General features: G+C 40.4%; 1 protein-coding gene across 9 annotated transcripts in view; it reads left to right on the top strand.

Moving 5' to 3' along the window:
* Nucleotides 1-20,442, top strand: part of myocd (myocardin) — a 129,841-nt gene that overhangs the window by 58,417 nt on the left and 50,982 nt on the right. For 7 of the 9 annotated variants that reach the window (XM_069517057.1, XM_069517061.1, XM_069517054.1 and 4 more), the window contains exon 3: nucleotides 6,674-6,895. In XM_069517057.1, the coding sequence (XP_069373158.1) occupies nucleotides 6,730-6,895 (166 nt within the window). In that variant the 5' untranslated portion in view covers nucleotides 6,674-6,729. The remainder of the gene's footprint in view (nucleotides 1-6,673; nucleotides 6,896-20,442) is intronic. The other 2 variants (XM_069517055.1, XM_069517056.1) reach the window with 1 other exon arrangement.

Genomic DNA, 20,442 nt, shown 5'->3' with positions numbered 1-20,442 from the left:
TTATAAATGTATGTAACCAAACTGTGACATAGCAACAATGAATTGAAGTTTTTGCTCCAAGCTTGTCTTCAGCTTTTTACTAAAACCCTTTTTTTTTTTTAAAACGGAGCAGAATTTAGATTTGTATTATTACCATCCACACACATGTTCCAATGCAAGACAAACAACTTACCATAAAGGATAAAGCATAACATATAAGCAATAACCCCCTCCCACCAACCCCCCCAAGCAGTCCTGTCCACACAGAACAAAACACTATTAAGAGGAACTGAAGAAACCTAACCCTAGAATCATAAATCTCATAAATTTAAAATGAGGAATCACTAAAGGCAGATTGATAAAGAGCTAAAATGATAAAAAGATAAAATACTAAATTAAATAAGAAGAATTTGACCAGTTTTTGATCTTTCAAACTAGAGATTTTTAGAGATATTTCCAGATTCAAAACAAACAAAACCAAAAAAGTACAGTGACCCCAACAATTGCTCATTTCACTGCACCAACAGATGAAAAGAATCTATTTTAAGTGGTGAGGAGAAGTTGTGGCAAAGACATCAAACTAAACAGTTTATCTCCCTTTAGTCTTTTATGTTGCTTTTCTTTCACAATCTGCAGGTAATTGTAGTCTTTCCTTGTTTATTTGAAACATTCGACCTTTCAACTTTCTCCAACGCTCTATCTGCCATAAGTTACAGCAGCTCTGTGTATGCATCAACTGTCACCCGCTGCTTTTAAGGGCCTTCTAGACTAAACCACATTGGTCATAAAATAGGTAAAAGTAACAAAAAAATGCTCGGCTTGTTTAATGCAGTTTCAAATGAATAAACGTAATAATCCCATGTTCTATAATAAATCCAGGAATGAGCTGAGGCTGAAAAGGTGCAGCAACAGTGTGCTGCACTTTATCTTCACGTCACATTGTTGTGTTTACATTCCTATGGATCGCTGAGCAGCTCAGTTGTTTCTTTTTTTTTCTTTGCCTTTTGGTTTATTCTTTTTGTAGACGTTTCTGCTGCTTCCTTCAGTTGTTACCTACTTGAAAATCTCAGTCTGCGAAACACTGTAACCCTGTCATAGTTTATAAATCCCGTAAATGGGGGATGAAAAAAGGCCACAGGACTTCTTTTTTTTTTTTTTTGGATAGTTCTTCAAAAGCGAGGCTCTGTGTTTACAGGTTGAGAAAGGGCTGGGCTCAGGGATGTGGAGCCTGCAGTCTTTTACAACGTTGTCTTGTCTGTCACTTGACAGTTGACTGCCGCACAGCTATCCCCCCGCTCAGCAAACAGTCCTGTTATATTTTCCATTCGAAAAATCCCAGGGGTCACCAGTGTGTCTGACTGTGTTCGCCGAAGCCAGATGGGGGTTTTCCTATAAACAAGTGTACAGGCAGTATTTATACAGACTGTGGCACCTGACGCCATAACACTCATGACACTCTGTTTAGTGGCCAAAGTTGCCATAAGTCACTTTAGAGAATTAAGTAAATATTTTCATTATGGCCATGCCATTGTTTATTATAGAATGGCAAAAGATCTAAATCTTGCCAAATCCTCTGTTAAAAAATCATCGAATAACAACTTGTCGAAAGTGACGCGTCATGTACATAGAGCTGATTCCTTTTTCATTATTCCCAAGTCTATTTACTTTCAAACAAATCTAGAAACACCACCTGTTTGAACAGCGGTTTGAGCGCAGGTTAGACGGAGCGCTGCACAAACCGAGTTGGCCGCTCCCTCTGATTTTAGCTTCATGCGCCGCAGGATAAAAGCATACCTCTGGCCTGTCGAGGGGCACATAGTCTCCTTCACATACAGTATGTCACCCAGCACAGATACAGGCTCACATTCCTCTCTGCTAAGTATTATCATGCTGCTGGATTAAAGCAGTGTGAGGCATGAGGATGCACTGTGCGGTATTGGATGCTGAAAATTATTGGAGATTACCATTGCGCCTGATAGTGGTGCGAGGAAAAGTTCAGTCTTGGAGAAAAGCCTTTAAGATAAAAGCATTCCAGTAAAGAGCGTTTGGTCAGCTAAACTGTTGGTGGAAGTCATAAACAAGAGGAGCTGTATTATAAAGGCACTTTAGCAGAGGGGAGCTGTGGTGCTCCTATCGAAATGTGCAAAACAAATGTTATTAAGTGCAACTCAAGAAGGAATTATCATAATGAGCTCAGCTGGAGGATCCCCCATATTGATTCCAGCATAAAATCACAATCAGCAGTCAGAGATCCTGGACCAACCCCAACATAAATATAACAGGCCATGAAAGCCTCCTGTAAATTTGGCTCGGCTTCAGCTCGTCTGGTGGTCGCTCGCAAACCTCGGAGAGTGTGAGAGAAGCAGGAAGGATACAAAAGAGAGGAAAACATACCAGATGGGACCATTCGGATGAATAATCTCGCAGTGAAAGATGACCAGGACTGATGAAGAGATCCAGTAAAGGCTAAACGTGTGAATCTTTGGCCCTGAGCATAAAAAGCTTGAAATAGAAAGTGCATTGTAATTCACCATGAAATACTGCAATCTGCATCTTCAGTCCAAGCTAAATAGAACAAATGCTTGATTACATTCAAGTTGCTGATGAATGCCACAACAAATTGTGTAATGATGTTGTTAGTGCGCAAGTTTACTATAATAGGAAGTAGACAACTGGTAACCAACAGCCCACCTTTGGTGTTCCTGTAATTTAAAAGCAGGCCCCCCACATTTTGCCTAACTGTTATTGTCAAATGAATAAAGATGAGATAACCTCAGTGCTTTATGGCCCCAGAAATACTTGTTGCTCTATTTCATTCTGTAAATGAGCACAATGAGCAACCCGACAGGGTTGAAGGAATACCAGTTTATACTGTTATACTTTGGTATTTCATTGCTTTTAGACAGGTTGTATAATTATAGCAATATGCACATATATATTGGTGTTATCAGTCATAACGGCAGCCCCAATTATTAATACTAATAATACATGAGAGAGGACAAGCTGGTTTTTCGGTTCAGCCGACGAGGTGTATGGGGTCCTCCACAGGATGCAGCTGATGTTGACTACGAGACCGGGTCCTCCACAGGATGTGGCTGCTGAATTGAGACACAGCTTAAGCGTCTGCCATGTTTTACCACCATGTTTTCAGCCCAGAATGGACAAACCAAACCTTTTACCTGAAGGCCACAAGAAGTTCTCCTCCACATTTGGAAGGGGAGGGTCAGGCGTTGATTGTAATATGCTGCTCCAGTGCTAGATGCCACTAAATCTTACACAGATTAATCTAACAAAATGGACATTCACTTCAATTTATTGTCCCCTTTATCTCATATTTGACAAGATAAGTACACAACTGAAAAATAAATTTCTTGGCAAATATGAACTTTAACTTCAGCTCAACATAAAAGGTTTCTTCACTGAATGATGATCATTCAGAAGGTTACAGTGTCGCAGCACACATATTTTTACTTCACGCCACTTCATCACTGACAAAATCTACAACATGGCGTCTTTAAGTGTGACATCACACAAACAAGTTCTGGGACCAATAACTTAAAACACTGCCAGGTAATAAAGATTAGCATTCCACCACGCAGAAGATATAGGGGGGGTCGTAAACATCCTGAGGCAAGTGACTGTGTACCCCCCCCCAGTTGCTCTTTAATCTGTGAGTCATTAGAGAGAAGGGTAGATAATACAACAAGCATATGGCCTGGCAGAGGGAATTGATAAGCGGACAACTGTTAAGTGGGACCTGCTATCAGTTCATCTCAATGGAGCTCCAAGTGCCACGTGTCTTGGCTCTTGTTGTGTTGACACAGACATGCAGGCCACCATTCACTCCACACAATGGCAGATAGCATCAGGCTATAACCTGGTCCTTTTGAACGCAAACTTGTTTTCCCTTCCTCTTTTTTTTCATCCACACTTTTCCCTTCAAGCCTTCCAGTGAATTGCCATTTTGCCTCAGTCAATCTTGTGTCGTAAAAAGCAGATTCGCCGATAACGTCTCATACTATGAGCTAATATGAAACACTGAGCTGAACTTGGGCATCATTCCTGTCCTTTCTTTGTCTTTGAGACAGTGTTTTCCTCTGACTAACCCCACCTATTCCCACTGGGGGTTGTCACTGTGGGATAAATTATCCGAGTGGGTCCTATCTGTCTCTGGGTGGGCTGTTCAGCCAGGCCCATCAGTTAAGGCTTCATTAAAGAGGTTCCTCCTGATGCTCCATGGAGGAGTCCCAGTCTCCCCTAGCCTTTTAACAAACCATGATTTACTTGAGCTGTTGTCTTGTTTCTGAGGTAAATGCACGGGTTTGTTATTATTTGCCCTACATGTTTATGTTAAGTATAGAGTGCAAACCCTTTTTGTTCTGTCAGCCATGCTACATGTAATCTATGTGTCAAGATATGGTCTGAGTAGATGCAGCGTCTTCACTATTGTTTCTTAGAAGAGGAGATTCAAATATCAGAAAACTGTCAGAGTTTTTAAAACAGAACACTTATATTAATATAAATAAATAAGTTTAAATACATGTCCCATGTATTTCAAAGACAACTGAGGGCTTTCAAGTGTTAACACACAGAATGTGTAGGTAGGTAACAAATAGCTGGTTGGTCAGTTCAAGAGACACTTTCCCACTCCTTTCAACCAGAGACTGTAGGCGAACATGAGCGTCACCCACAGATTCCTAAAAGGAAGTTTTGAATCCTCGATTTGTGTTTTTGGGTTGACCATCATCTTGGCCGTTAATGGAGCTAGGCATTACAAATGTGGGCACAAACCCAGGTAGCCTGCTGAGAAGGGGCTGCCTTCGGCCTACATGTGGCTGCCAGATTTGGCTCGGTGTTCTGGTGGCCTTAGAATCACCTCGAGTTAGCAGCGCTAACTTTTTTGGCCAGTGGAATCAGCTCAATCTGGCAGATTCTGGTGCATCATTCATCATGAGGCATATCAGACTGAGGCTGCTGCTGAGCCATAACATTCTGGCTTCCTGCAAAGCAACCAGAGTCAGGCTAAAGAAGGGACGAGGAAGCAGTAATCACTATGGCTGAGGTTTAGTGTCTGAGATATGAGTCTGTCATGCATGATAAAATGTTTATTATGGACATTAATTGTCCACCTTAAGTTACCTTTAGTCATTTGCTGAACATTTTGCCCTTTTCACTCCTGAACTTCCACTGCATTCAGTAAAATAAATGTATTTTCATGTCCACTCATGTATTAGTGTCGTTCTCTGGCAAAGCCTGACTCACTTAACAGCAGCAAAGCATATGACTGTGAATAGCTTAATAGCTTTCAGAGAATATCAGGGTTTATGGTGGAAAGTGATATTTATAATGTCCAGATACTTCCTTTTTGCTTGATCGTAAAATGACTTGATAGTTAATTACAACGTTTATTACAGTCCTGTGAACGCCACAAACACCAGCTCTTTTCTTTTTTTAATTTATTGATGGCTATTGCGACGTGAAGAGGATTTCAACAAATAAGACAAACCAACCCTACCTCTGAGTACCAGAGTGCACCGATGACAAATAAACTGTGCATGCAGGCTCATTTGTAAGGTAATATAATCACTGTTCCTGCAGTGGCAAGTTCATAAACTGGCCACATGACCAAATGTTGGACTGACTCAATGACAAGTGCGACCATGTTGAGAATATTACTATGAATTATTATTGGGGATGATGGTGTATTCAAGCACTTGACAAAAATGTCAGAGCACTGCAAAAGCACCTCATCTATGAATACCAAATGTACTTTGCTGCTTTGTTTCTCATTTGTTATGCAATGTTAAAAGCTTCGTTGGGATCTAAACAGGACCTGGAATACCCTCAGCACATTTTATGGACAGAACAATAAAGAAAATAAATCTCTGCAGTTTGATCTTAAATGACCATTTTTCAGTATTGTTAGGAATCTGAAATAAAACTCGATGAACTACTGAAGGAGCTGTTTAAAAATGTCCTATTGTTATAAGGCCTTAGATACATTTATGAGGGTTTTATTGTCGTGTAAGCATATGAGCAGTTCTCCAAACAGAGCTTATTAAAGAAAACAGAAATGTATGTTTGTGGTGCCCTATGGTGCAGGCCTCAGGAGATGATGTAGTGTATGGAGCATGGACGGGCTGCCATGAAGACTTGGCTTGTCCGGGACCTGAGTAAGAGGCTCATTATTCACATCGACACCTTGTGGGGGCTCTCTAAGCTACTGAATCCACAGAGTAGATGTGTTTAATATTTGCTCAGGAGGTAGGAAGGCCTGTTCTTTGTATATTGTGTAAATTGATAAATTGGCAGCAGCAGAGGATAGTGGCGGCTGATGGAGGGATGCATCCGTGAGGTTGAAAGTGGGCTTAGAGCTCTCTAAACAAACAGACACGCGCCCTGCCGTCTGCCTGGGCTGAGATGGACTTCTGAAAAGAAACAATACAAAATCTGGAACTTGTGTTGTATTCTGCAAACACTAACATGGCTCCGCTCCAGCTCCAGGCACCGCAGAGGATTTCTCAAATGCAAACATTCAAACGACTGTTTGCTGTGTCTTTCGTGCTCGTTCAAACTCAATTAACTTGGCTCTCAAACGGTTACAGCTGACTGGGGTAGTGCTCGGAGTCAAGTGCTCTCACTGTGATGTGTACAGAGTTTGCTCTATAATTGCCTTTTTTTTTCTCTGTGGAAGGGCAGCTGCGGTGACCCGAGATGAGATGTTGTCCACCGGGGAGTGACGTGTGAGCCATGAATGCAGTGACATGCTCTGAGATCCACAACAGCAGCTCAGAGGACAGGCAGTGTCCCGGACACCTGCAGAGTTCTGCACAGGGTCATGGAGACACTGGACAGCTGACGGAGATGAAAAACCACATATTAAAGAAACAGCCTCCATCGGCACAAGGCAAGAATGGTGAGCTATGATTATATTTCTTTTCTTTTCATTTGAAATCCAAGCATACAGGGACATGCTCCTCAAATTTATCTTAAGTAATCCAAGTTAGTATGATCCTGCTGATTCTCATGCGACCAACATGCCTCTTCACTCTCTACACTTAGAGATCTGACTTGTTCATCGAGTGGAGAAAGATTAGCACTGATATGATTGGCTGAGTTCTGATCATATGATTAGATACTGTGGTCTCACAGAGCTACATTATTTCATTGATGGGATCCTACATAACATTTTTCCCAATTAAAACAGTTGGTTGTTTTTTTTCTTGAGTGAGATTTTCATATATATATTTTTTTTTTTTATTCAAGCATTTATTTATTTCTGCCCATTCGTTCTGCGCTGCTTTATATACCTATACAACTAAATAGTTTTTCTTAATTAATTACGTTGTGCTAGCAATGTAATCACTGGCTGGATTATGAACGAATGAATGAGTGAAACATCTTTTAAAAGCAGCTGAGTGTCCAGCAGGTGTATGGGGTGATCCAGAGTCCTGTACAGGTCATTTCTTGTAAACCCATATCTGCCCAGACCAGACGTGTCACCCGTTATTAAACAAACATGCTACACACACAGTCACTCCTCCCTTTCCTCTTGTTTTGGTGGTCGAGTTGCGTTATTCGTTATTCATATAGCTATGAATTGTTGCACCACCTGAGCTCCTGCAGCTCCATGTGTTTCTTTAGCAACAACCTGCTAATAGCTTGTGGCCATCAGAGGCACTTTTTACAAGTGTATTCACCACTGGCTATTATTGTCTTTATGTGATTCATTTTATTGTGCCAGCTCATTTGTGGTTGGAAGTGACACTTATTTCTGTGCATGTGAAGGCATCAAAGGGGAAATTTGCTTTCACAATAAAAGAGCTTGAAACTTATTAGGCCTCATATAAGATTTAGATGTATAGATATGTTTCCTACACAACACATAGGAGCATATGCTGTTGCAGATAAGACGCCTGTAAATGTCACTTTGCGTCAGGCACATACTTCTACGCACCAGTCAAGACATTTTCACCTGAATCCATCTGTGTTGACAGTTGCTGGCTTTTTCTCTTTTGTTGCCAGAGCTGTTAATCAAATCTGATCCAAACACATCCAGACAGCACTGACAAAGCTCACAGTGTTAGCTGTACATTTTAGCATTCAACTCTTAATTAATTTTATATGAGTGTTTGCTTTTTCATAACTGAAGATTAAATGTTTGCTTATTTAGTCACACATATCTAATCATGCTTTGAATGAAAAAAAAATAGGATTAAGAAAAACAGTGGATTTAAAAATTAGATTTTGTTAAACATGCAAAAAATACTACTACTATACTAGATGTTTTTTTAGCTTTGATAAAAATTTCCAGCAGGGTGAGTTCCTTTATTAATCTTACTTGTAGAATTGTAGAAAACTAAGACCCAAGTATAACACAACAATAAAACTTAAAAAACTTAATTTTACTTTATTACTATAATAACAAAAGAAGGAAAACCTTATTGCTATTGTGTACAGGCAAATATGTAAGACAAACAGATACATATGGTATATCAGCAACAAATGGACAACTTTTTCTATATTGGGTTAAAGGGATGAAAAATGGGATTGGGATTGAAGAGAATGCTGAAGAAAAAAATATGAATGCCATAACTTTTATATTAGTTTCTTTCACTCTGTATCTCTGAGGAACATGAAAATTAGTGAATTACAAATTGTTAATAAATGGAACTTCAGCTTGCTTGGCTGGAAGAACATGATGCTCTTTTCACTGTTCTACAGAAACCTTAAAACCAACTCCGAGGAACCTGAGCTCATGTTGTGGTCATCAACAGTCAAATCCAATTCTGCACTCATGAAGAACCTCCATTACCACGTCTATAAACAAGTGCTTATCTTTCTGACTTGCTGGCTCCGAGCAAACAGCTAAACATTCACAGTTTCAGGAGCACTAATGGTATCCCTCACATGATTGATGAAGTCGTCGAAGTCAATTAGAAAAGCAGAGAGTAAAACACAAACAAGCTCACCTCAATTTAATATGAACATAATTGTTTATTATCTTTAGAAACTTTAGAAAATTGCAGAACATATTTAAAGACAAAATCGTGTGCGCCATCTCAGCCAACGTACATACAGCAGGTAAATAGGTAAGTATGCAAGTCACATGTCTTTTCCAAGAAAGTCCGCAGGCCAGATAAAACAAGGTTGTTTGAACATTTTATTGAATCCATCTGATGATTAATCCGTGCTGAAATATCTCTGCTTTTCAGCTTCACAGCCCAAATCAACCTGGCTTAAATGCCACTGGCATCACAGGGCTGAAGGTGAAAGCATCCGAGGAATCCTGTGATTTAAATCGGTATTTTTAGAACGATGTATCCCTGCAGACTCTCAGAGAACAACACAGCGTTTCCCCCTGCACTCCTAGACCTTGCAAAGTTTTCCATGATGTCATGTCAGGCGCGGGAGTGAGGGTAATTGAAGAGGCAGATGAACATAAATTGGAATATCCTCAAATCTGGCCGTTCATTTTGATTCCCTTCTTCTTTAAATCAGCCTGTGGACGGGAGGCACAGGAGAAACAAAACAGCTCATGTTTCTGCCAAAGACTGACGACAGACTCCAAACACACATGAGCGATAAGACTGATACTGACCCTTTCTTCATTTACTGGACACAAATACAGCAGAACCACAGGATCGTGTTTGAAGCCTCAAACGGCTCCGCAATACTAGATCATAGTTTAGTGTCGTCTCTTAAAGTTTGACTAATACTGGATTTTTTTAGACTGATACTGATTTCAGTACTGATGAGAGTAAAAAATATTAAGATATGATAACAATTAGTTTTTCAGAAAAGTCATAAGGGACTGTACAAAAATTAAGTGTATAATACTTGAGTATTTGGATAGAACTATCCACTTCAACACCCCATGTATATTTTTATTTTATGTTTAAAACAAAATAGGATAAAAAATAAATTATGGAGTTGAAAAATGAAAAAAACAAATCCCAGATTCACCCCCCCCGATCTGGATCTGTACAAAACTTCCTTCCTTCACAAAATTTCATGGAAATCAGTTGAGTAGTTTTTTCGCATAATCCTGCTAACTAACGAACAAATGCAGTTGATACAGTTGGTGGAGGGAATCATCTTTTAACATATTCTTTACTTTGCGATACAAGCTTCAGGGGCAGAAGCTGGGCACCAGTAGCAAAGCGTGTGAGCAGTGCAGCAGAACACAGGCTGCCCAATCACACAGCCATCATGAAAAAGGTGCATCGGATTAGTTAGGTGAAAATGTCATGTGCATTTATTTTCTCATGTCATGTATGAAACAGCGATAACCCAAAATCACCTACTGATCAACTGTTCTGTGTCTTAGAGCAACGTCATCAGCAGTGTGTGTGTGTGTGTGTGTGTGTGTGTTTGTGTGTGTGTGTGTGTTTCTCTTTCATTAATACACTTTTGTAACCATCCTTAAAGACATCTCCCCGCTATAAGACTCTTATGATTTATACAAGTCCACATGATGGCATCATCAACACAAGTTACGTGTTAGTAGTGCCCTGTAGCACACTTCATATTATAATGTCAGCTCCTTTGGGAATGGAGAGTGTGCCCTGGATTGTATGTTTCTATATTCGTATTGTGTAAAAAAACATGATTTTTAAATAGAAACTGTATGATTCACCTTTTATCCATCGTTCCATTAACTGTGCTGCTCACCCTTTGAGGGCTGTGGAGCTGTATGGAGCTAATCTTGGCTGACGCATGGTGAAAGGCACGATACAACCTGGACATATATACAATATATATATACTCGTCCCCAGAGTCCTCTTGATGAGGTGAGGTTTTATCCACTTCACCACTGAGCCGCTCTGATATTTTATTATCTACATCCTATTGAATCATCTGTCTGTCTGTGGAATGCACATCTCATTCTTGTTCGTTTTGTTGCTGCAACGCTTTATACTGAGTGGAATTGGGTCTGAAGATTGTGTCGATCAAACTTGCATAAAACCACAGCTAAGAACATTAATAAACAATAAACCATTCAGTTTAATTTTTTGAAAAATATTGACTATAGAAAGCTCTTCACACAACGCCCAGCACACAAACAATTAAAAGTGTCATTATATTGTAGAACTGTTTGAGAAGGTCTCATCAAAGTCCAGGAATAATTCTGAAGAAGCTCCAGAGTAATAACACAGGCCAAACAAACTGTCCATTCCAAACTGGCAGGTTTAGAATGGGCACTGCACTAGTTGATATAAAATCAGGGCCTGCTCATTGTTCAGTTTGTCCCTGCAACGTGTCCTCATCCCGATTCTAACCTTACTCATCAGTGTATCTGTGTTCAAACTTTGTTTAATGAACCAAGTGCAGTGAACATGCGATCAGACGTCACTGGCCTCACATCAGAGAGTTAACTGGGTAGCGTTCTGGTTACACACTTGAATGTGGCCAAACACCACTGTAATGCTTTAACATGAAAACACAGATCGACCTGATAGAAATCTGGGCAACGCTCTTTTCATTTAGTCAAATAAGAGTTGATGAAAGGTCGGAGTGGGTAAGAAGGTTGTTTGGCAGCTCAGGACTCTCTAACACCTGCAGTTAAAACAATTCTTATTGCTCCAGTCGGGCTTTTCGTGCGGCACCTTTTCCCCCTGCAAGCTGAGTGGATTCCACACTGATTTGATGGTGGCTGGAGTTGGGGGAGATTACTCTCATCTGGAGGAGATTAGTCAGTAACACTGATAGACATGATCAGCCCAACACTTCATCATTTTCATGCCACTTAACATCAGCTGTGAGCAGCTCTCATGTTTGTGTAGTGCTGCGCCCCTAACCTGTATGATTCATTTTCATCAGAGGAAATTAACTGAGCTTTCTGATTATAGACAATCATGCATTGTGCAACAGATTCAAATCCAAGTCTGTGATTCAAATCTGAACCCTAAACTCTCTCAGTAGAAACAAATATTTGAAATGAATTTAATGAACAGATATTACTCTCGACATGATAAGAACTGCCTGTTCTGTCAATAGTATGAACGAAAAAAAGATGTTTAGCTTCTTATCCTCATTATCAAAAGTGTTCTGCAAGCGTGCCAGGCGTTTAACTCAACTACGATCACCATTAAATCTCAACACCATGCAAGATACATGTTGTTTTAATGTGCGTTAGGCAGCAGGTGGAATGTGTGCCGATGCATTTTCCTTGCTGTTGTTTTTAGCTCCTAATTCATGCATGAAATTACTCACATGTTCATTCATCATCCAATTTGAAAGCAATGGAGCCCAAGAAAAGAATCAGTTGATGGATAGAACATTTCTGAGGGCAAATATTACCTCAGTCCATAAGGGCAGTAAACAGATTTATTATTTACCAAACTGGTCTGTGCACTGTAAAAAAGGATTTTAGTCAGAAGGACTAGTGAAATTCTGTGTTGTGAACTCATTGCCCATTGCAACAAAGCAAGATGAGTTCAAACAACTTCAACTATTAAAAACATATCCGTCAATTAACTGCAAATACTATGGCCGGCACCTTGTTGCGCAGTCACAACACCTTTGGTGCTGTATCTTGGCGGTCTGCCATCTTCTTCAGAGTTTGACCGAGGCCCGCCTGTCAAGTATTGATATTACTGATATCGCAAATTCAATATGAGCTATGTGTAGTAATCGGTTAATCCATAGATGATTTTTTGCCAGAATACTTCAACATGTTAATGAGCTAGGGGACATGTGGCTACTAATTCACCCAGAGGTCTGTGGGCCGCATCTTACAGCCAGTGCAAAGCAAGTCAGTGCATATTTTCATAATACCGTTGTGAAAAAGGTTGAACCGAATACTTACCTGCTCATGGTGGAGCACAAAACTTGCACACTTTCCAAAGCAGGCTTTAGCATGTACCAGTAAGGGCAATGTGACTGTGCTTGATGGGTTAATGGTGCCAGAGAACGTGACTCCTTATCCACTTGAACCAGGCCCAAGACGAAACTTTGGAGTCAGAAACCCACCTCAGTGGTTGACAGGTTATGTAAGATAAAACCAAAAGAAAACAGGTCCACTGACAATACTTCCCCAACTGAAAATAATATGTACTGAAACTGTTATTTGAGTTCATTCTGTTCTGAGGTCTGAGGTATAGAGAATTTTTTCAGAACCTAATACTACGGGAGTACCACAAATAATTTTTCGTACATGTTTCCATTCATAATGTAGTAGTTACTTTGTAGTGCATTGTAAGTAATTAAGCTTGATTTCAGTTTTGCACCTAAAAATGGTACATAATGTTTTAATTAGTTGAATCCTTTGCCTCTACTATGATGGGATGTTTTGTCAACTGAAATGTTTAATTTTACTAAGTTACATTTGAGGTAATTACTTCAAGAAAAGGGGAAAAGCTGTGTCCTGTTGATGTAGACAGAGGGCGCTGTAAGCCAGAGGTGTAACGTGCAAGGTGAGAAATGGGGGAAGACGAAAAGTAAAGTGAAGCACAGTATAAGTCTCTCCGGCTAGTACTTTATTTAGTGCAATACACCACATATAATCTCTGTTTAATATTTTTTTATTGATGCGTATACAAGAATAACAGAGGCATTTACAATTATTGGTATACATTGGTGTGGTCATTAAACATGTTTGCATACACCCTTTGTATATTTTTATATTTGAAAAACAAACGATTGCAAAAAAAAGAAGCCAAATAGACTATACAATGAAAAAAGTATTTTAGACATAGTCTGTATAAAATAATTAAACTGTCCGCATAAACATAACAGATAAAATACATAAATAATAGTAAAAGAAAGAGGAAAAAATAAATAAATAAATAAAAAAAAAAAAAAAAAAGGGAGGGAGTGAGGGGGGATTATATTTTTGCAAAAAAGTCCATAAACGGTTGCCATTTATTGTAGAATTTGCTCAAGTTACCCCTTCTTGAATATCTAATTTTCTCTACTTTCAAAAATGACATAGTCTCTTTAATCCATTGTGTGCTGGAATGAGCTGTTGTGGATTTCCAATTCAGAAGGAGGTGGTGTTTAGCAATTAGAGAGGTAAAAGCTATTACTTCCAATTCTTTCTTAGAATACAGGGTATAGTCTTCTGGAAGACCAAAAATGCCAGTGTGTGGTGAAGTGTGAATAGTTCTTGAGAGTACCTTAGACATGGTGTTGAAGTAAATTTGCCAAAAGTTCATCAGAGTAATGCAGAAAGAGAGACTGGGAGACACGATTGCGCTTTCAGCTGATACCAAGGTACATCAATTGGCTTAGACCAGAGTATAATTTTAGCAATGTTTGCGGCCCAGTAATAGAATTGAAAATTTGGCAGGGAGAGGCCACCATAGAACTTACAGTTCTGCAGTTTTTTTTGTATAACTCTAGGTATCTTGCCATTCCACAAAAAAATGACAAATAATCGAGTCAACTGTTTAAAAAAAACGTTTTGGTAAAAATATAGGCAAACATTGAAAAATAAATAGACATTTTGGCGGAACACTCGTCTTGACAGTATTTATTCTCCCAATCAAGGAGAGAGGAAGGGAACCCCATTTTTGAAAGTCTGCCTTAATCTCAACTAAAAGGGGAGAGAAATTTTAAGAGTAAAGAAATTTGAGGGGCCTGGCTATATTAACACCAAGATACCTAAATGCCGAAGGACTCAATTTGAAAGGGATGTCTGACTGGGAGAGTTGCATCGCCAGTTTATTGATAGGATAACATTCACTCTTAGCAACGTTAACTTTATACCCTGAAAACCGGCCGAATCTACGAAAGCGTGAAACAATAGCGGGGCAAGCTCCTACTGGATTTGTGACGTATAGTAACAGGTCATCGGCATATAACGCTAATTTCGACTCTGCATGAGTCCTGGTGATGCCATCAAAGGTGAGAGAGGTCCTCAAGTACATAGACAAGGGCTCTATTGCAAGTGCAAACAAGAGGGGAGACGGGGCAGCCCTGTCTACAACCTCTATTTCGAAAAAAAAACCGGAATGAGTATTATTAGTGATAATACTGGCACAGGGGAGTGTATAGAGAAGGCGTAACCATGAAATAAAACTTACACCAAATCTGAATTTAACCAAGACTAGAAATAAATAATTCCATTCAACTTGAATGTCACTACTTCGGGTACGGTTGTTGTTTCTTTCGAGTAGATTACGTTTAACAAAGTACGAACATTCTAATAGAGCTGACGCCCCTTAATAAAGCCAGTCTGTTCCTTAGAAATGATTGTTGGAAGGACCTTTTCAAGTCGGCGGGCCAAGGCCTTTGCAAGAATCTTTGTATCGACGTTCATTAAAGAGATTGGCCTATAGGAGGTACAAATATCAGCATCTTTGTCCTTTTTTAAGAGAACATTAATAGAGGCTTGTCTCAATGTAGGAGGAAGAGAGCCGAGTGATAAGGATTCTAGATAAACAGAGTAAAGTAATGGAGTCATTTTGGCATGAAAAGCTTTAACTAATTAGACCGGAAACCCATCAGGTCTTGGGGCTTTATTATTTTGCATGCTTTGTAAAGCTGAGTTTAATTCTTGAATGGTCAGAGCAGAGTCTAATTGTTTAACCAATTCTGGATTTATGGAAGGAAACTGAAGTTCGTCTAAAGACGGAAGGATTCATAAAAAGATGAGTTAATAACATCAGGGTCCTCCTGCAAGGCTCCCGATTCATCCTTAATACGAGGTATTCGACGCAAAGCTGCTTGACGACGCAACTGGTGATCTAATCACCTACCAGATTTGTCGGCATGTTCGTAATATTTGGAACAGGAATGAAGCAATAGGCGCTCCGCCTATAGTTGTGATAAGATCCAGCTCAGTTTGTAATGTCACGCAACGCTTTAGAAGATCGTCAGATGGGGTGGTCGCAAGCTGTTGGTCTACTGATTCTAAGTCAGATGAGAGTTTCTGAATAGTTGAGTTCCTTAATTTCCTTATATGTGCAGAGTATAAAATTATCTGACCTCCCAAAAATACTTTTAAGGATTCCCATAGTAGTGCTTTAGAGATAGGTTCCGAATCAGATTGGTTAAGAGCAATAAAATCCTCTATAGCACTAGTAATTGGGGCAGCAGTAGCTCAGTCCATAAGGATTTGGCTTGGGAACCGGAGGGTGGCCGGTTCAAGTCCAGCATGGACCATAATCATGGAAGGTGGACTGGTAGCTGGAGAGGTGTCAGGTCACCTCCTGGGCACTGCTGAGGTGCCCTTGAGCAAGGCACCGTACCCCCCAATTGCTCATAGGGCGCTTTTCCTGGGGCTGCCCATCACTCTACCATCTCTCTCCATAATGTGCATGTCTTGAGCCCTGTGTGTGTGTGTGGGATTGTGGGTTAATGCATGTATAAAATGAAAAAACATGAGTGTAAAAAGAATTTCCCCTTGTGGGATCAATAAAGGAAGTTTACTTTACTTACTTACTTTACTTAATACATTTATGAAATTTGTCATCTGATAAAAGTGAAGTGTTGAATCGCCACTGGGTGGGATAGCGAGGTCCAGAGGAAATCTCAATACCTATGGACACCGGTGAGTGATCTGAGACAATAATTGGGTGATACACGACATTTGTCACTTTTGGCGTAAGTTTAGCGTCTACATAGAAATAGTCTATGCGAGAAAAAGTCTGGTGCACATGCGAATAAAAAGAGTATTGCCTACTGCTCGGTTTATGAAATCTCCAGGGGTCAACATAGCCATTGCTAGACATGAAATTGCAAAGGCCATTAGTGATTGGGTTTAGCCAGGTTTATTGATGAATCTTACATTTGAGCTTGAAACATTAGCCATAGGATATGTGAACTAAAATAAGAGGGAACCAGGTTCCCAACCCCACACTCCAGGGACAAGGGAGAAAAAGAAAAGGAAGGGAAAAAAAAAACAGAACAACAAAATCCCCATCCCATCCCCAAATGAAAGGATACCAGCGCTAACTCCACAAGGAAAGAACAAAACAAAAGAACAAACTCAAGTCTTTGGACAAAAGAGTCATCTTCACCTCGCTCCAACTTGACTGGAGCTCCCGCAAACATTTAGAGGATAGAAAAATGTATAGCTAAAGATAGGGCCTAAGTATTAAACAACACAAGACTCAGAACCCTCTAGGAAATCTGCGCATACATACGCATGTTGACTGCTTATTAGAACAATAGGAGTTATGGTGCCATTTATATCAAAATTAACTTAACATGTCTACAGTAATGGTATATTATTCAAAACATTTTTGAAGTAACTCAACTGCTATGGCACCTACACTCAAACCTGTGCTTCAGTTACTATGCAGTAACAAACCCAAGTCTACTTGAGTTTTTTCACAAAAGCTGCGGTGTCCTTAGGTGATGTAAATCCCTTGTGACCTCCCCTCTGGTGATCTGGAGGCGCACTGGATGTAACAGCCCAAACCTTATGTCGGGGATGTCCCTGAGCTGGCGTCGGACGTCATTGAAAGCTGCACGGGCTTTGGCTGTGCTTGTGGTGAAGTCCGGCAAAATGGAGATCGTTGACCGTTCACCTTGAACTGCCGCTGGGTTCTAGCACGTCGTAGGACATCGGCACAGTTTATATAGTAGTGTAAACGCGCTGTTATGGGACGAGGGCGCTCACCGGGTTTCGGCTTAGGCTGTAGGGATCGATGTGCACGGTCCACAACTGGCTCTTTTCCCAGTCCAAGAGCGTCTTTCAGCAGGAAACTGTGGACGCATCGACCGTGCCGTGCTCCTCGGGTAGTCCTATTATCCTGATGTTGTTACGGCGAGACCTCGCCTCCAAATCTTCACATTTATTGTCAAGAGTAACAACTTGGGCAGAAAGTTTGTCCACTTGACTTTTGAGTGAAACCACATCATCAGTGCATGACGAAAGTGAGCCCTCCATGTAAATCACAGTTACCTTAAGTACCTTAAGTACATCCACCTCTGACTGGATAGCCGCTATATTAGCATTTAGCTCCGTCTTCACACTCTGCAGTTGGGACTTCACCTGAGCAAAGTTATCTGTCATTGCCGTCTTCAATTCCGTCTTAAAAATGCCTTCCATCTCTTCTCGAGGAGTGGCGAGTAGTTCAGCCTTGAAGCCCACAGAAGTCATGCTCGGGACAACGGTAGCTTCCTCTGGAGCCCCCTCCAGGGTCTTTGCGGATATAATAATAAAAAGTTCACGAAAAGGCTGTTCATTTAAGAAAAGTTTAAGAAAGTTTCACGGGAGTTCCCGAAGGCATGTCTCACTCCATCAGTCACTAAGCCGGACGTCCACCACATATAATCTTAAAGTAAATTCAAGTGTAAATCAACAGAGATGGAACGTTGCCGGTATATAACATAAAAGGGATATAAAGTAACATTTTCACTGTTACTGAGACGGAGACCTCTAATATGGCATCTGCCACAGCTCCAGAAACAGTGGCCTTAATCTGTGCAAAAATGTTATGCTTCATTGATGAATTAGTCGTAGTGGCTGGTCAAGTTGCTGAGTTAGCTGGTGGGTCACTGGGTATTTTATCTTTCAGAATACGTGTGGATCAGAATGAAGACAAATTTGCTTCTCTTGTTTTGGGACAGTGCAGACTATACAGTGATTATATAGTATTAAAGTAATCTTCAAAGGATCTAGAACATGATAAGCATGGAGGATCAATGGCATGGTGATGTCATGCCTTTCTTACACTACAAACTCTGCTGATCTGATGCATCCCCTATCCAGGAACCATGTATTGAGGATCAAAGACATTATTACACATCGTGGTGTTTTAACTCCATTGCAAAAAAGGTGATGCCCTTATATGGGAACACATACATATAATTATGGGTGCCTTGCCAGCTGGGGGAGGAGCCCCATGCAATGCATTGGCACTAATATTATTAAAAAAATACAGCCCTATGTTTTCATTGACTAGTAATTGCAAACTGCACAAAAGGTTAGACTCCACTTAGGCCAGGCTGCAACAAGCGCTCGCTTGCAGCAGGGATGAACAAGATTCTCTTTGATTGTTGACCCACGAGTTCGCAGGTACAACTGCAATCTGTGCATCACTATAGCAGACACAGACTCAGTTGACCTGTTGGACCCACTACAGTTTAAACTTCGATTTGTTTGAAATGGCTGCCAGAATATCAACACTGATCATAATGATTGATACTTTTCTTAAATGTGTAAAATCTTTGTTCATAGCTGTGCACGTTCATTCATTAATTCTTCACTCCGCTCACTCTCTTCCTCTCTCTCTCTCACACTGACATGCACCAACACACGCAGATACAGTGTCATTGGACAGATCTGTAAAGTCAGACTGGGTAAAAACAACAGAAAGAGCATTAAACTAGAAACTATAGTCAAGCCTGCAGGTGACCACGGTATCATTTCTCAGAATCTTGCAGTATAGCACAGTATTTTGTGCATCTAAAACCACACATGCACAATAAGATGCCCAGGTAATGCCCTTTAAAGAGTTTTGAGTCCACTGTATACAGCACTTTACATCACATAAGAGCAGGAAACACTACCACTGTGCTATTGACAATTTTTGTACAAACTTGTATCCAACATGTACACACAAACAACAACAATAACAATTTACTTATTATGCATAGGTGTGTGTGTGTCTGTGTGCGAGGGTGTTTGGGTCAAAATGGCTGTTTGTGTGAAGTTTGGGGAGATACGTGTGTGAGGTGCTGGTACCAGGTTAAAGAGAGTTATTAGTTTTATGCGAAGAAAGACCCTGGGTCCGTGTGAAGTATAACATTAATAACCAGTGTTACCAGTCCATGAGAGGGAGTGGAAAGGTCACTTTCGGTTTGCTGTCTGAAGTTCAGTGAACTGTTCTCGCTGGACTGAATCAGCTGCTCAATGCTGCCTCTGGTTTGTGGCTCCTCTTGTTGAAGAACGTGTTGGCGAGAGTTCTCAGGCAAGCTCCTGTGTCGCTATCTTTGAGGAAGGTGGTAGCAGTTGGCTTCAAGCAGAGCTGCGTAGAAGTTGGAAGAGCTTGAATACAGATTAGCTGCACTCATCTTTCTCAATTATTGTACTGATGTTTTGTTGTTTCCTCTTGCTTTGCATGGCTTGTGTTCTGTCTTGTCAGTTCTTGTTTTGTTGGAGATGCTTGTGCTTGTTCTGTCAATTTTATTATATTTATATTTAAGGTCTCAAAATATCTTGCAAATCAAATACATTTGAAAATCAGCCTACCCTGGCAATTAAGAATTAAGAGTGTAGCCATTGCACTCATTGAAAAACATCCATGCCTGGAAAACCTGGCCCTACATCTGGATGGTGTGGATGGAAACTAAGTCTAATATTTAAGATGGAAAATTGCAGGCAGAAAGGGAAGCAGGCTGTGGAGAGCTGAAAATAAATGCTGAGAACAGAAGTCCTGGGGACACATGCGGGAAGAGAAACAAGGTGAAGGAACCCAGACAGTCAAGGGAAGATACCTGAAAAGCTGAGTGAAGATTACACAATAGATAAACAAAACAACCCCAAACCTGGCCTTCATTGCTAAT

The sequence above is a fragment of the Paralichthys olivaceus genome, chromosome 21 (genome assembly GCF_024713975.1).
Source record: "Paralichthys olivaceus isolate ysfri-2021 chromosome 21, ASM2471397v2, whole genome shotgun sequence".
NCBI lineage: Eukaryota > Metazoa > Chordata > Actinopteri > Pleuronectiformes > Paralichthyidae > Paralichthys > Paralichthys olivaceus.
Note: the sequence above shows the minus strand (reverse complement) of the source record. Positions and strands in the feature narration are given on the sequence as shown.